Raw genomic sequence first — 15,970 nt, 5'->3', positions numbered from 1 at the left:
CCTTCCTAACGCCAACCTCTCCATGAGTGTAGTGGGTACTTTTCACGTGCCACCAGCACGGAAGCCAGTCACAGCGGCACTGGCATCAGCCACGTTCGGATGGTGCTTTTTACATGCCACCGGCACAGGGATCACAGCTACATATGCATTAACAGATCATAATCATCATCACTCTTACTTTCCTTGCTGGCATAGTTTGGGCGTTTTCACAGAATCCAACATGTTGGAGGTCCATGTCCTTCTCCATGGTCTTGGCTTTTTACAGAATGCAGCTGGTACTTAATTTGTGACCCCAACACCAGGGAGGTCACCCTATAAAGACTAAAGAGCCCCCTCAGTTGTGAGGGAAAAGAGAAAAGTTGTTTTTTGTGAGTTGCTGAGAAGTGAACGTATGATGGGAGGCACAAGTACAGGTTTATTTTGGGGGAGAAGATTCATGGGTCCCTCGCACTTTACATGGGTGGTAAGGAGTGATTGAAGTGTACCCTGGATGTTATGTTAACGTCTATTTTGCTATGCTTACATGGGCCACACGGAGTTTGTGGTAGATTATTGTATGGCCAGATGCCCTTATCTGTTTCCAGACAAAGTAATATTTCCCCCTGGCCAGGCTTGTTTTTTTGGAAGACTGAAAACAAACAACTTTTTGAGTACAGTATACTCAAAGTAAATACTACTAAGTTTGAAATATATACTGCAGTATACTTTTTCAAATTTAGATGGTATCAAAGAAAATAGTATTATTTTACTTTGTGCTGTGACCTATTTGAGACAGAGGATGATATTGTCATTGTTTAAGATGGAAATCTATGGTAGTACCAGTATGCCAAAAATGTACTGTATCAAGCAATTACTTTAACTAGCAGTATTACCCGGCGTTGCTTGGGTTTGTTTCGACCCTTTAAAATTGGAATTTTTGAAAAGTAAAAATTTTGCATTATGTAGCTTGTTATTCTCTTTAAGTGAACATTTTTCTGGTTGAAATAAACCGAAAAATGTTTTCTCTAATCTCTTGTCAAAGCTCTGAGGGCCAGACCAATGTTTTTTGCTGGCACATTCCAGGCCAGCAGTCTGAAAGAATGTCAACTGAAATCAGAGAAAGATCTGAAGCAACTTGGGCATGGCTCTTTGGAACGTCATTGCTGTGTTAGTTTGACAACAGATGTGTCGATAGTCTGTCCTTGTATAATGGACTTGAGCCAGTGGACCAGGCTGAGAGACACGACAAAAAAAGAAAAAAAGATCACTAGCTATTGTACAAGAGTACAACAAATTCATGGTGGGGGTGGGAGCTTACAAACTACAGAATTTTCTCAAGAAAGCCAAGAGAAAAAGATGTTTCATAAACATATTCTACCAGTGTACGAAGTTTTAAAGTGTTTAGTTACTAAGAAATTATGGTTAAACCCACTCAAAGAAACAAAAAAAAAATGTGTGTAATATGTGTAAAACAACTTCCTCTAAACGAATATTTAAAAAATGCGCACACGCGAAAGGAGAGTGGGGGAGAGGCTTTAGTTTAACCGAAATTATTAAAAAAATCTGCCGGTCAAAACGAAAAGATCCCATTGCTTTTCACACACATCGTAATCTGACACAATGGAAAGATATTGAATCGGAGGAAATTGTTGAAATTACCAAAAATACTAAGAAATTAAGACGCAGGAGTGGCTGTGTGGTAAGTAGCTTGTTTACTAACCACATGGTTCCTGGTTCAGTCCCACTGCGCGGCACCTTGGGCAAGTGTCTTCTACTATAGCCTCGGGCCGACCAAAGCCTTCTGAGTGAATTTGGTAGACGGAAACTGAAAGAAGCCCGTCGTATATATGTGTATGTGTTTGTCCCCCTAGCATTGCTTGACAACCGATGCTGGTGTGTTTATGTCCCCGTCACTTAGTGGTTCGGCAAAAGAGACCGATAGAATAAGTACTGGGCTTACAAAGAATAAGTCCCGGGGTCGATTTGCTCGACTAAAGGCGGTGCTCCAGCATGGCCACAGTCAAATGACTGAAACAAGTAAAAAAAAAAAAAGAAAGTGATAGGATCAGAACTCCGTGGAAAAAAGAAGTCAAATAAAGGGAAATAATTAGCGCACCTTAAAACTAATTAATTAATTAATGTCAATCTTGTTCCTGTCGAGCACTTGTTCGTTGCTTTTTATCTGATAACGGTAAGTTGATGGAAATTTACTTTAAGGCTGTGATAATGTTGTGTGTAAATAATTAAATAATCGAACCACGGTATTTATTGCAGAGTGGAAAAAATGTAACACTTGGAAAAAGATTTCTATTTCCTTTGTTTAGAAACTGAAAAGTTGAGATGTTTTTAGTATTTTGTTCTACGACTTAAAAGTGAATTGGAGCTATTTTAAATGTAAAATAAGTGAGATCTTGACACTATAGTACAATGCAGTCTCTATCGATTTACTTTGCTAAATACTTTCTTTTGATATTGGCTTCTTAATCTTATAACTTTTAATAGAAGACACTTTATGTTATCTTGGCTAAAATCAAAATCTCACAGGAGCCAACCTTTACAAGATCGTTATTTTGTTATATTCTCTTTGGCGATCTTTCGATATTAGTAACTTATAAACCACGTGGGTTTATTTACATTTCTGAAGATGTATATATATACGCAGGAGTGGCTGTGTGGTAAGTAGGTTGTTTACCAACCACATGGTTCCGGGTTCAGTCCTACAGCGTGGCACCTTAGGCAAGTGTCTTCTACTATAGCCTCGGGCCGACCAAAGCCTTGTGAGTGGATTTGGTAGACAAACACAAACATACACGCACACACACATATACATATATACGACGGGCTTCTTTCAGTTTCCGTCTACCAAATCCACTCACAAGGCTTTGGTCGGCCCGAGGCTATAGTAGAAGACACTTGCCCAAGGTGCCACGCTGTGGGACTGAACCCGGAACCATGTGGTTGGTAAACAAGCTACTTACCACACAGCCACTCCTGCGCCTATAATTCTGTAATTTAATTTTATGAAGGTCTGGAAATATGCATAGTTATCTGGTATAATTTTGATGACAAATTAAAAAGGTACACTTTATCAATATAAAAATGTAATGAAATTCCCACAATTGATTCAAGTATTCTGTATATCTTATACTGTTTCTCCTGTCATTTCAGAACATCAGCTGACATTCGCATTTAAAAGTTTTAGCAATTCAGATGTCTCAATAATATTTACGCTGCTTTAGATACTGAAGAATGCTATCGTACAGAACAAATATACCCATGTTTATATAAATTCATTTGTACAATTACGAGTATTTCCTGTGAACTTAGATTAACTGCAGAATTCCTCGACTCAACCGACTGCGGCATGTGCTACTTGGCTCTTCTTTCAAATTAATCTTGGACAAATTTACAAAGTAGTTTTCAGCATATAGCGGAAGGAATAATTGTTTGGAGTATAATATAAAAAAGAAAACAAGAAATATATCCCTATTTTGGGGGAGAGAAGGAAAAATATGGAAAATGAATTCTGTGACAACAATGTTCAGAATAAAATAGAACCTGAAACGAGTGATTTTCATGATGAAATACTGCAAAAAATAGGAAAGACATCATACAAAACATCCCATAAAAGTGTCGTATCTATTCACAAATGTATTCGTGTGGGAGAAAGAACATATCAATGTGATATCTGTGGTAAATCATTCTCTCGAAATGCAGATTTAACTAGTCACAAACGTATTCATACAGGAGAGAAGCCATATCAATGTGATATTTGTGGTAAATCATTCTCTCATAATAGTACGTTAACTTATCATAAACGTATTCATACAGGAGAGAGACCATATCAATGTGATATCTGTGGTGAATCATTCTCTCGAAATGCATATTTAACTGTTCACAAACGTACTCACACAGGAGAGAAGCCATATCAATGTGATATTTGTGGTAAATCATTCTCTAGAAATGGATATTTAGGTATTCACAAACGTATTCATACAGGAGAGAAGCCATATCAATGTGATATCTGTGGTGAATCATTTTCTTGGGGAACTAACTTAATTAACCATAAACGTATACATACAGGAGAGAAACCATTCCAGTGTGATATCTGTGGCAGATCATTTTCCGATCCAGGCAGCTTAACTGTACACAAGCGTATTCACACAGGCAAAAGACCATGTCACTGTGATATCTGTGGTAAATCTTTTTATGCACGTAGTGCCTTAACTACTCACAAACGCTTTCATACAGGAGAAAAGCCATTTAACTGTGATATCTGTGGTAAATCTTTTTCTGTAAATAGTGCCTTAACAACACACAAACGCATTCATACAGGAGAGAAGCCATATCACTGTGATATCTGTGGTAAATCATTCTCTGAAACTGGTCATTTAACAACACACAAACGCATTCATACAGGAGAAAAGCCATATCACTGTGATATCTGTGGTAAATCTTTTTCTGCAAGTAGTGCCTTAACTATTCACAAACGCTTTCATACAGGAGAAAAACCATTCAACTGTGATATCTGTGGTAAATCATTTGCTGTAAGTAGTACCTTAACTAGACACAAACGTATTCACATAGGAGAGAAGCCATATCACTGTGATATCTGTGGTAAAACATTCTCTTTAAGTAATAAGTTAAGAAACCATTTACTTATCCATGCAGAAGAAGCCCCCTGTTGCTGTGATGTCTGTGGTAAATCTTTCTCTGTAACTGCTCACTTAATTTCTCACAAACGTGTTCATACAAGAGAGAAACGATATGGTTGTGATATCTGTGGTAAATCGTTCTATCGAAATGCATGTTTAACTAAACACAAACGTGTTCATACAGGAGAGAAACCATATCAGTGTGATATCTGTGGTAAATCGTTTTCTCAAAAATCTGGTTCTGTTGTTCACAGACTTGTTCATACAGGAGAGAAACCATTCAACTGTGATGTCTGTGGTAAATCATTCTCTATAAGTGGTAACTTAAGCAAGCACAATCGTACTCACACAGGTGAGAAGCCATATCACTGTGATACATGTGGAAAGCAATTTGCTGTCTCTAGTCACTTAACTACTCACAAACGCATTCACACAGGTGAGAAGCCATATCATTGTGACATCTGTGATAAATCTTTCTCACGACATCATCATTTGTCTGCACACAAAAACACTCATTCAAGAGAAAAACTGTATCACTGATATCTATGGCAAATGATTGTCTTAAAAAGGAGAGATTTAACTATACGCAAACACATTCATACATAATTCATACCACTTGTATTTGTGTTAAAATCATTCTTTCACTGACATATTAACTACTCATAAATACATTTATACAAGAAAGGAAGCATACCACTGTGGTAAATGATGCTCTATTTGGAATCACTTTACTTCATGTGTTTGTATTCATTCAAGATATTTAAACAACAATTAGAGCAACAGAGGTAGTATTAATATAACCTCTGATGTGCATAAAAGCACATCTTAGCTATTGCCAGCAGCAGAGAATCACTGCTACTTCTGCCATTCAGACTACGACTGAAAAGGTGATATGAGGCCGAAACATGATTTGGTAGTCCAGGCAGCTGAAATAGTGGTGATTGTTTGCTGCTGGCGATAGGTATGACGTGCTTTTATGCACCAAATAACCATATTAGAGTTTTTTTTGCTCTTGGTATATATAGCAGTCTTTCTGTGTTCTAATGCAATTAAGTAATGAATATTTTACTTATTTAAAGAATTTGTGTGTTGCCATAAATGTTTGTGTACTGGAAAGAAAAAACAACTGATAATTTCATTACAATTCATTTAACTCCAGAGTGATATCAACTTTGAAGAGATAGCTGAACATTATTGTGTTTTTAATAAAAAGATTCTTTCTAAATACTTGTATACATATTTTTTGAATGAAGAAAATATTCTGTTTATATATATTTGTTTCTTTATTGCCCACGAGGGGCTAAACATAGAGGGGACAAACAAGGACAGACAAACGGATTAAGTCGATTACATCGACCCCAGTGCGTATCTGGTACTTAATTTATCGACCCCGAAAGGATGAAAAGCAAAGTCGACCTCGGCGGAATTTGAACTCAGAACGCAACGACAGACGCAATACCGCTAAGCATTTCGCCCAGTGTGCTAACGTTTCTGCCAGCTCACCGCCTTTACATACATATATATATATATATATATAGGTAGGCTAACTGGGAAGATAGTTTTTATATGTGGCAGATGCTCGGGAGCATTGACCTCCGAAAATCTGCAGAAAACAACTTCTGTCACTTTCCAGGGGGAAAAATTAGAAGTAGTTGATAGGTTCCGTTATCTAGGTGACCAAGTCAGTAGTGGGGGTGGGTGCACTGAGAGTGTAACTGCTAGAATAAGAATAGCCTGGGCAAAGTTTAGGGAGCTCTTACCTCTGCTGGTGACTAAAGACCTCTCGCTCAGAGTAAAGGGCAGACTGTATGATGCATGTGTTCGAACTGCCATGCTACATGGCAGTGAAACATGGGCCGTGACTGCTGAGGACATGCGTAAGCTCATGAGGAATGAAGCCAGTATGCTCCGATGGATGTGTAATGTCAGTGTACTTACTCGACAGAGCGTTAGTTCCCTGAGAGAAATGTTGTACCTAAGAAGCATCAGTTGCTGCGTGCAAGAGAGACGATTGCGCTGGTATGGTCATGTGGCGAGAATGGATGAAGATAGGTGTGTGAGAAAGTGCCAATCCCTAGCAGTTGAGGGAACCCGTGGAAGAGGTAGACCCAGGAAAACCTGGCACGAGGTGGTGAAGCACGACCTTCGAACGTTAGGTCTCACCATGGAAATGACTAGAGACCGAGACCTATGGAAGTATGCTGTGTGTGAGAAGACCCGGCAAGACTAGTGAAGCCATAACCCGTGGCCCCTACCTGGGACGTAGTCAGTCCACCTGTGCATACCTTCCTGCTTGTGACACTTGTGAAGACCTGTTGAGGCAAATCGAATCAAGTCAAACCAAATCAAAATAGATGAACATCAATGGAAATTGTATCCCTGTGGTACCAGTGCCAGTGGCACATAAGAAAACCATCCGAACGGGACCGTAGCCAGTACCGCATTGACTGGCCTCCGTGCCGTGGGCACGTAACAAACACCATCCGATCGTAGCCGTTCGCCAGCCTCGTCTGGCACCTGTGTCGGTGGCACATAAGAAAAACACCGAAAACACCATATCCGAGCGTGGCCGTCTGCCAGCCTCGTCTGGCACCTGTGTCGGTGGCACATAAAAAACACCATCCGAGCGTGGCCGTCTGCCAGCCTCGTCTGGCACCTGTGTCGGTGGCACATAAAAAACACCATCCGAGCGTGGCCGTCTGCCAGCCTCGTCTGGCACCTGTGTCGGTGGCACATAAAATCACCCACTACACTCTCGGAGTGGTTGGCGTTAGGAAGGGCATCCAGCTGTAGAAACACTGCCAGATCTGACTGGCCTGGTGTAGCCTTCGGGCTTGCCAGACCCCAGTTGAACCATCCAACCCATGCTAGCATGGAAAGCGGACGTTAAACGATGATGATGATGATATATATATATATATATATATATATATATGTGTGTGTATATATATATGTATATATATATATATATATATATTTCTTTATTAACCACAAGGGGCTAAACACAGAGGGGACAAACAAGGACAGACAAAGGGATTAAGTCGATTACATCGACCCCAGTGTGTAACTGGTACTTAATTTATCAACCCCGAAAGGATGAAAGGCAAAGTCGACCTCGGAACGTAACGACAGACGAAATACGGCTACGCATTTCGCCCAGCGTGCTAATGTTTAACAGATGGGTTCATAGTTGAGAAATGTACTCTCAGAACTGATGAATACCATCACTGTGCAGTTAATACGAAAGTATTACAAAAACTATGAAAGTAAATATTCCATTTTTTTATATTAGGCTATATATATGACATTGCTACAAAATAGAATATGTTAAGGTTTGTTTTTATATTCAGTTATAATGAAAATAATTTTACATTAATCTGATGGGTTACTCTATACTTTTGCAGAGTACAAATTCAATATTCTTAAACAAGAATAAATCAAATTTGATGACTGGCATCCATGCTAGTGGAGTGCTAAGAGCACCACCCGAGAGCGTGATCATTGCCAGAGCAACTGACTGGCTTCCTTGCCAGTGGCACATAAAATGCACCATTCGAGTGTGATCGTTACCAGCGTTGCCTTACTGGCACGTGAAAAAAACATTCAAGCGAGGTCGTTGCCAGTGCAGGTGTCACGTAAAAAACACCATTTAAGCGTGGCCGTTGCCAGTATTGCTTGATTGGCTCCTTGTGCCGGTGGCACGTAAAAGCACCCACTACACTCTCAGAGTGGTTGGTGTTAGGAAGGACATCCAGCTGTAGAAACTCTGCCAAATCAAGATTGGAGCCTGGTGCAGCCATCTGGTTCGCCAGTCCTCAGTCAAATTGTTCAACCCATGCCAGCATGGAAAGCGGACGTTAAACAATGATGATGATGGTGGTGGTGATGATTGATTGATTGACAGTGACTTCAGAGTTTCAACCAGGTAGGCCATCATTGGACTGCGGTGTATTGAGATTGATCTTAGCTTTATATAGTCTCTGTTGAGTTAACATCTTTCTTGGGTATGTGGGTTTGAGTGGAGTGGTAGTTAGGTTTTCCACAACACACCCAAGGAAGATTTTAACTCAACAGGGACTGTATAAAGCCAGATCAGCTCCAATACATCTTCCACCAAAATTTCAGGTTAATTTATGATCCAAACATCAGTTTAATAATGACAGTTATTTTGAGTAAATTTTTCATTATTTTGAAAATAGAAACAAAGTTGGTATATTTTAACAGAAACATGGTAATGAAATGGTTAAGATGTCGGAGGATGTCATTGTTAATGGCTGTCTCCATTATTAGAAGTGAGTGCAGCAGGGCAATAGTTGGCATAGCTACCCTTCTTGGAATGGGGTACATTATAGCATGTTCCAAAAAATTAGAATAGATCTCCTTAGAGAGGGAGAATTTGAAGAGTTTTAGTGAATATAGGTGTGGCTGTGGGCTGCAATGTTTAAGGTGATGAAATGAAGATGCCATGGGCAAATGGCTTTGTTGATATGAAGTGACTGGAGGTAATATTGCAATTGGTGATGGATCTGGGTGGCTCAGAAACCTGGACGTTATCAAAGAAGCTTGAGAGGCGGTTGGATGGAACTTACACTTGCCTCCTTATGAGAGCTCAAAATCTCTCGTGGAAGCATCATCCAACCAAAGTACAAATATATGGGAAATTACCACCTGTATCATCTCTTGTGAAAGGTAGGAGAGTCCAGTTTGCTGGACATTGTTGTAGAGCTGAAAACGAGGTAATTTCTACTCTTCTCCTCTGGAAGCTGTCTACTCGCGATACCAGAGGGCGCACACTCTCCTACTCTGATGTAATCTCCAGGGATACAGGCATCCAGCAACAGGACCTCCGTAATATTATGATGGACCGTGAAGTCTGGCGTAGCATGGTAAATTCCATTGTCTCGACCACAGTCGAACAATGATGATGATGATGGGTTGGAGAGGACTTAGTTTTCAAGTAGATTTACCAAATATTTGCAATTTAGAGTTGGTTGTAAAGTAGCAAGTGGAAGCTTTCGTCATTAATTTTCTACTCCTAGAACCATTATTGTGAATTTGAGGAAAAAAGATTCTGTGAAGTTGGTGGAAAGCTTTTTGGCATGGGCCCAAAAGAATTGGTTGCATTTTGGAAGGTGGGATGACTGGAGGACATCACATTTTGTGATTCAAATCGTGACCTTATAGATGTATTGCTGGGTAAACACCACCTAAAACAGTTGCAGGCACCGTTTTGTGGTTAAGGAGTTCCAACCATGTGGTGGTGATGGTTCAATCTTATTTCTTTATTGCCCACAAGGGGCTAAACAAAGACGGGACGAACAAGGACAGACAAAAGGGTTAAGTTGATTACATCGCCCCAGTGCGTAACTGGTACTTAATTTATTGACCCCGAAAGGATGAAAGGCAAAGTCGACCTCGGCGGAATTTGAACTCAGAACGTAACGGCAGACGAAATACTGCTAAGCATTTCGCCCGGCGTGCTAACGAGTCTGCCAGTTCGTCGCCTTTCTGAACAAATAATTATTTCTCGTGTCATTTTGTTTACAAACACCGCATGCTTTCAATTGAGCGTCGATTTCCTGCTCGTCATTGAGCATGCGTTGTTCAGAAAACTACTTCCGATCCGAGAAGCAAGTATTATTTATTAATTGAATAATTTCTGTTAATTTATTTCACGATAAAAAGAAATTTAATAAATGCTAAACTATATAAAACTAATCGTTGAAATACCAATCCAATACAGGTTATATCTAAATATACTGAATCTCCTCTATGTCTCTATTAAATATAGATTTAGCTTCAAACACTTTCACACTCATGAATGAATGAATTTTTTCAAAGGAAAAGATTCATTCATTTTTTTTTTTTTAATTGTCATTTGCATAAATAAGAAATTAATTAATTAGTTTTGTTTGTGTTACAATACAGGCTTAAACTAATAGTGAAACTTGCTCACGCAACGTATTGTCTCCTAAGGGCGAACTATTCACAGGTTTACTAATTACTTTACTAATTACTTTCATAATGCCCGAAACAGCTTCTTTAATTTTTCATTTTTTTTCATATTTAATTTAATTCATTTCCCTTATTTTTATATTAAGGTACTAGTACCTTAGTACCTTATATCAATATCTTTTTGTATTCCTAATTTTCAAATGTGGACTTTGAAAACAGTTTTTTTCTGGATTGTTTTTATTCCAGATAAACTGGAGTCGATAGAAACTCATCTCCTATCGCTGTCCATCCCGTAAAAAACTGAAGAAGATTTATTCGAGGTATTTTTCTTTAACATTTTTTTTTTATTCAATCGTATTTTGTTCATTTACCGGCGATCTTTCGTCTCTAGTAGACTTTTCCGTCGATTTCCGTAAAAAACTTCTTTTTTTTTTACGTATGGGCTTGCGGGAACTTTTGAAGTAATGAGAGCGAAAGAGACTAAGAGAAAGCGATTGTCTGTCTCCCACACCCCATGAAACACACACACACACACATGTACATCAATGCTTTCCATGCACGGTAACTTCAAAAGAACTTCCCTCGTCATACAATCGCTTTCTCTTAGTCTCTTTCGCTCTCATTACTTCAAAAGTTCCCGCAAGCCCATATGTAAAAAAAAAATTTTTTTTTACGGAAATCGACGGAAAGGTCTACTAGAGACGAAAGATTGCCCACTTACCAATACCACGTTTCTTTTCGTTTGATCAACCATAAAACTCGTCGCACCCTGAAAACAATTTGTTTTTGCTCTGCCAGGATTAACAGAACTTAACGATCAACCACCGCTATCACCTCAATGTGAGCGTTAGAACTGCTAGAAATAGCAGCCATATTCCTTAAATTATGCTCTAAACCTGTGGTTCTCTAATTCGTAGAGCAAATAGGATTGCACTTTGTGCATGAAGTCAAAATTATTATCAAGAATGGCATTTATATATTATTAAATGATATAGGCGCAGGAGTGGCTGTGTGGTAAGTAGCTTGTTTACCAACCACATGGTTCCGGGTTCAGTCCTACTGCGTGGCATCATGGGCAAGTGTCTTCTGCTATAGCCTCGGGCCGACCAATGCATGCCTTGTGAGTGGATTTGGTAGACGGAAACTGAAAGAAGCCTGTCGCATATATGTATATATATATATGTGTGTGTCTGTGTTTGTCCCTCTAGCATTGCTTGACGACCAATGCTGGTGTGTTTACGTCCCCGTCACTTAGCGGTTCGGCAAAAGAGACCGATAGAATGAGTACTGGGCATACAAAGAATAAGTCCCGACTAAAGGTGGTGCTCCAGCATGGCCGCAGTCAAATGACTGAAACAAGTAAAAGAGTATATAATTATCAATGAGAACCATGAGTCTGTTGTTTTGGCGAAATGAGTTTGTCTATCTTCCGTGCAGATTATGTCTTTTGTTTTTTTTAACATTTAAAGTTTATGAGTGATAAAAAGAATTTATAATAAGAATTTCAGTTTGTATTTTTCACATTTTAAAAAACTCTGTTTTCCTTGCTCGTTGCTATCAAAGAGATAAACACATTGGCTCGAAATGAGTTATGTTGTTTTAGAGATACGCTGACCATAGAAAAGGACAGAATGTTCATTAAGTGTAGGTCTAACGAAGTCAGATCTAATCTTCAACTAAACAACATTTTGTTAATTATTCTTTACTTTAATATTCGTTACGCAATTTGAAGGTGTAGCTGTGGTCTGCATATATCTAGACTTCACACCAGGCTATAATGACAAAGAAAAATGAAAATGAATTAAATAGTAAAAGTACAAACGTTCAGACAAATGTTTACGTATACAGTTTATCAATGAAAATGTCTACTACTGTTTAATCTCCACTTTCTAAATGTCCTCTATATTTTATTCTGTTTCTTTCTTATTTTTAGAATATCGGGTGACATTTACATCGAAGAATTATTTTTATTCAAATGCGTCGTCAATATTTACTAACTTTTGAAGACTAAAAGAAGATGAACAGACACATAGGCTCCTGTTTATATATTTCTCTATGAATTAGATTAACGTAATTTCTATAATGCATTTGTTGGAATGTACCTGAAATGTTTTTCCTTTCTAAACTCGAACCGGCTTGCAAAGAAGTTAACTGCATGATTAGATACAAAGATCACAGTTGATGACACTACTTCAAGCATAGAATATAAAAACGAAGACAGAAATTATTGTATATTGTGGTGAAAAAGAAAAATTATGGAATATGAATTTTGTGAGAATCGTGTTAAATTTAAGGAACAGTCTACACAAATTAATTCTCCTGATAAGATGTTGAAAAAGATAGGGAAAACCTACCACTGTGATATCTGTAAAAAGTCATTCTCTCATAAAGGTAACTTAACTACTCACAAACGCATTCATACTCAAGAGAAACTGTATCACTGTGATATCTGTGGTAATTCTTTCTCTCAAAGAAGTACCTTAACTAACCACAAACGTATTCATACAGGAGAGAAGCCATACCAGTGTGATATCTGTGATATTTCATTCTCTCATAGAAGTAATTTAGCCATACACAACAAACATATTCACAAGGGAGAGAAACTATATCATTGTGATATCTGTGGTAAGGCCTTCTCTCGAGCAACTGAGTTAACCGTTCACAAACGTATTCATACAGGAGAAAAACCATATCAGTGTGATATCTGTGGTAAATCATTCTCTGCAGGGGGTAACTTAACCAGACATCGGCATATTCATAGAGGAGAGAAGCCATATCACTGTGATATCTGTGGTAAATTATTCTCTGAACAAAGTACATTAACTATGCATAAGAGACATATTCATACAGGAGAGAGTCCATTTTACTGTGATATCTGTGGTAAATCATTCTCGGCAAAAAATGTCTTAACTACTCATAAGCGTATTCATACAGGCGAGAAGCCATATTGCTGTGATATCTGTGGTAAATCATTTGCTGTAACAGGTCAGTTAACTGCTCACAAATATACTCATACAGGGGAGAAACCTTATGACTGTGATACCTGTGGTAAATCATTCTCTGCAAGATGTAACTTAAATACTCACAAACGCATTCATACAGGAGAGAAGCCGTATCACTGTGACGTCTGTGGTAAATCCTTCTCTGGAAATTGTGTTTTAACTAAACACAAACGTATTCATACAGGAGAGAAACCATATCACTGTGATATATGCAGTAAATCATTCTCCCAAAGATATACCTTAACGAGCCACATGCAAATTCACACAGGTGAGAAACCATATCAATGTGACACCTGTGGTAAATCATTTTCTCGTGGAAGCACCTTGACTACACACAACAGACATATTCATAAAGGAGAGAAACCATATCATTGTGATATTTGTAGTAAGTCTTTCTGTCAGAAAACTGAGTTAACTACTCATAAACGTATTCATACAGGAGAAAAACCATATCACTGTGATATCTGTGGTATATCCTTCTCTACAAGGAGTAACTTAACTAGACACAGATCTATTCATACAGGAGAGAAGCCATATCACTGTGATATCTGTGGTAAATCATTCTCTGAACGAGGTACTTTGACTAAACACAACAGACATGTCCATACAGGAGATAATACATACCTGTGTGATACCTGTGGTAAATCATTCCCTGCAAGAAGTAACTTGACTACTCATCAACGCATTCATACAGGTGAGAAGCCATACCACTGCGATATCTGTGGTAAATTATTCTCTGTAATAGGCAACTTAACTGCTCACAAATATATTCATACAGGGGAGAAGCCCTATCAGTGTGATATCTGTGGTAAATCATTCTCTGCGAGATGTAACTTAAATACTCACAAACGCATTCATACAGGAGAGAAGCCATACCACTGTGACATCTGTGCTAAATCATTCACTGGGAGCGGTGACTTAACTAAACACAAACGCATTCATTCATGAGGTGCACTATACTACTGCAATCATCATCATCGTTTATCGTCAGTTTTCCATGCTAGCATGGGTTGGACAGTTCGACCAGGGATCTGGGAAGCCAGAAGGCTGCGCCAGGCTTTAGTCTGATCTGGCAATGTTTCTACAGCTGGATGCCCTTCCTAACGCCAACCACTCCGTGAGTGTAGTGGGTGCTTTTTACGTGCCACCTGCACAGGTGCCAGGCGAGGCGGGCAACGGCCACGATCGGATTGGTGCATTTTACGTGCCACCGGCACTGGCATCGGCCACGATTCGGATGGTGCTTTTTACGTGCCACCGGCACGGAAGCCAGTCGAGGCGGCACTGGCATTGGCCACATTTCGGATGGTGCTTTTTACGTGCCACCGGCATGGAAGTAAATCATTTTCTAAAAATGTCATGTAACTACATTATTTTATTCATACAGAAGGATGGTATTAATTTCAACTCAGTCTATGATAAAGAAAATATCTCTTAAAACCATAAATATATTCACTCAGGAAACAAGATATAACAGTATAACAACTTCCGTGTACCATATTTCATCCAACCACATCTTTATCTACATTGATGAAATAATTTTCCACTGTGTGTGTGTGTACATGTGTTTAGATATCTTTGTTTTTACACTGACTCCAGTGGCATAGCATTTATGCCCCATAAACAAAATACCCAGCAGCTATTCTGTATACAAAGACATGGAATAAGTACTTTTCTTGAAAAGATAGGTATCTCTCTATGGAACACTGCCTTGAAAAAATCTCCTCCGACCCATGGTAGCATACAATCACCCCCACTAAAAAGGGTGATAATATATGTGTATGTGCTTTTCTCGACTTGTCTTCACAAGGACATCACTTGGGTGGTAGCGATGTTTTTATCTCACATATCTTCAATTGCTTGGCATCTTATGCACATTCTCATTTAAATTTTATTTAAAGATTATTGCTGTTCGTATTATCTATATAACTTCATGATTTCATTTATTTATAAGCTGATCACTTCATGTTTACAATGTTCTGCTGAATGTGAATTTTCAAGCATCAATGTAGCTTTCATCATCATCATCGTCGTTTAATGTCTGCTTTCCATGCTAGCATGGGTTGGGCGATTTGACTGAGGACTGGCGAACCAGACTCCAATCTGATCAGGCAGAGTTTCTACAGCTGGATGCTCTTCCTAACTCCAACCACTCTGAGAGTGTAGTGGGTGCTTTTACGTGCCACCGGCACAAGGGTCAGTCAAGCGGTACTGGCAACGGCCACGCTCAAATGGTGTTTTTACGTGACACCTGCACAGGAGCCAGTCCAGTGGCACTGGCAACAACTTCCACGCGCCACTGGCACAAGTGCCAATAGGGCGACGCTGGTAACGATCACACTTGGATGGTGCTCTTAGCACTCCACTAGCACGGAAACC

At 39.0% G+C, this 15,970-nt stretch overlaps 2 protein-coding genes and 1 long non-coding RNA gene across 3 annotated transcripts; all 3 read left to right on the top strand.

Moving 5' to 3' along the window:
* The first annotated feature begins 2,098 nt into the window (after window positions 1–2,098).
* LOC115222743 (zinc finger protein OZF-like) lies at window positions 2,099–5,859 on the top strand. Its single transcript, XM_036512071.1, has 2 exons — window positions 2,099–2,170; window positions 3,148–5,859. The coding sequence occupies exon 2, from the start codon at window positions 3,492–3,494 to the stop codon at window positions 5,172–5,174; it is 1,683 nt and encodes a 560-aa protein (XP_036367964.1). The 5' UTR covers window positions 2,099–2,170; window positions 3,148–3,491; the 3' UTR covers window positions 5,175–5,859.
* On the top strand, window positions 3,896–14,675 carry LOC118767465 (zinc finger protein 665-like). The gene is made up of 2 exons (XM_036512072.1): window positions 3,896–4,517; window positions 12,965–14,675. The coding sequence occupies exon 2, from the start codon at window positions 13,415–13,417 to the stop codon at window positions 14,537–14,539; it is 1,125 nt and encodes a 374-aa protein (XP_036367965.1). The 5' UTR covers window positions 3,896–4,517; window positions 12,965–13,414; the 3' UTR covers window positions 14,540–14,675.
* On the top strand, window positions 10,484–12,785 carry LOC118767467. Its single transcript, XR_005003392.1, has 2 exons — window positions 10,484–10,909; window positions 12,523–12,785. It is a non-coding gene; the product is annotated as an uncharacterized LOC118767467 (long non-coding RNA).
* Window positions 14,676–15,970: the final 1,295 nt, after the last annotated feature.

This window comes from Octopus sinensis, linkage group LG21, assembly GCF_006345805.1.
Source record: "Octopus sinensis linkage group LG21, ASM634580v1, whole genome shotgun sequence".
NCBI lineage: Eukaryota > Metazoa > Mollusca > Cephalopoda > Octopoda > Octopodidae > Octopus > Octopus sinensis.
This window is presented reverse-complemented; position numbering and strand designations above follow the sequence as displayed.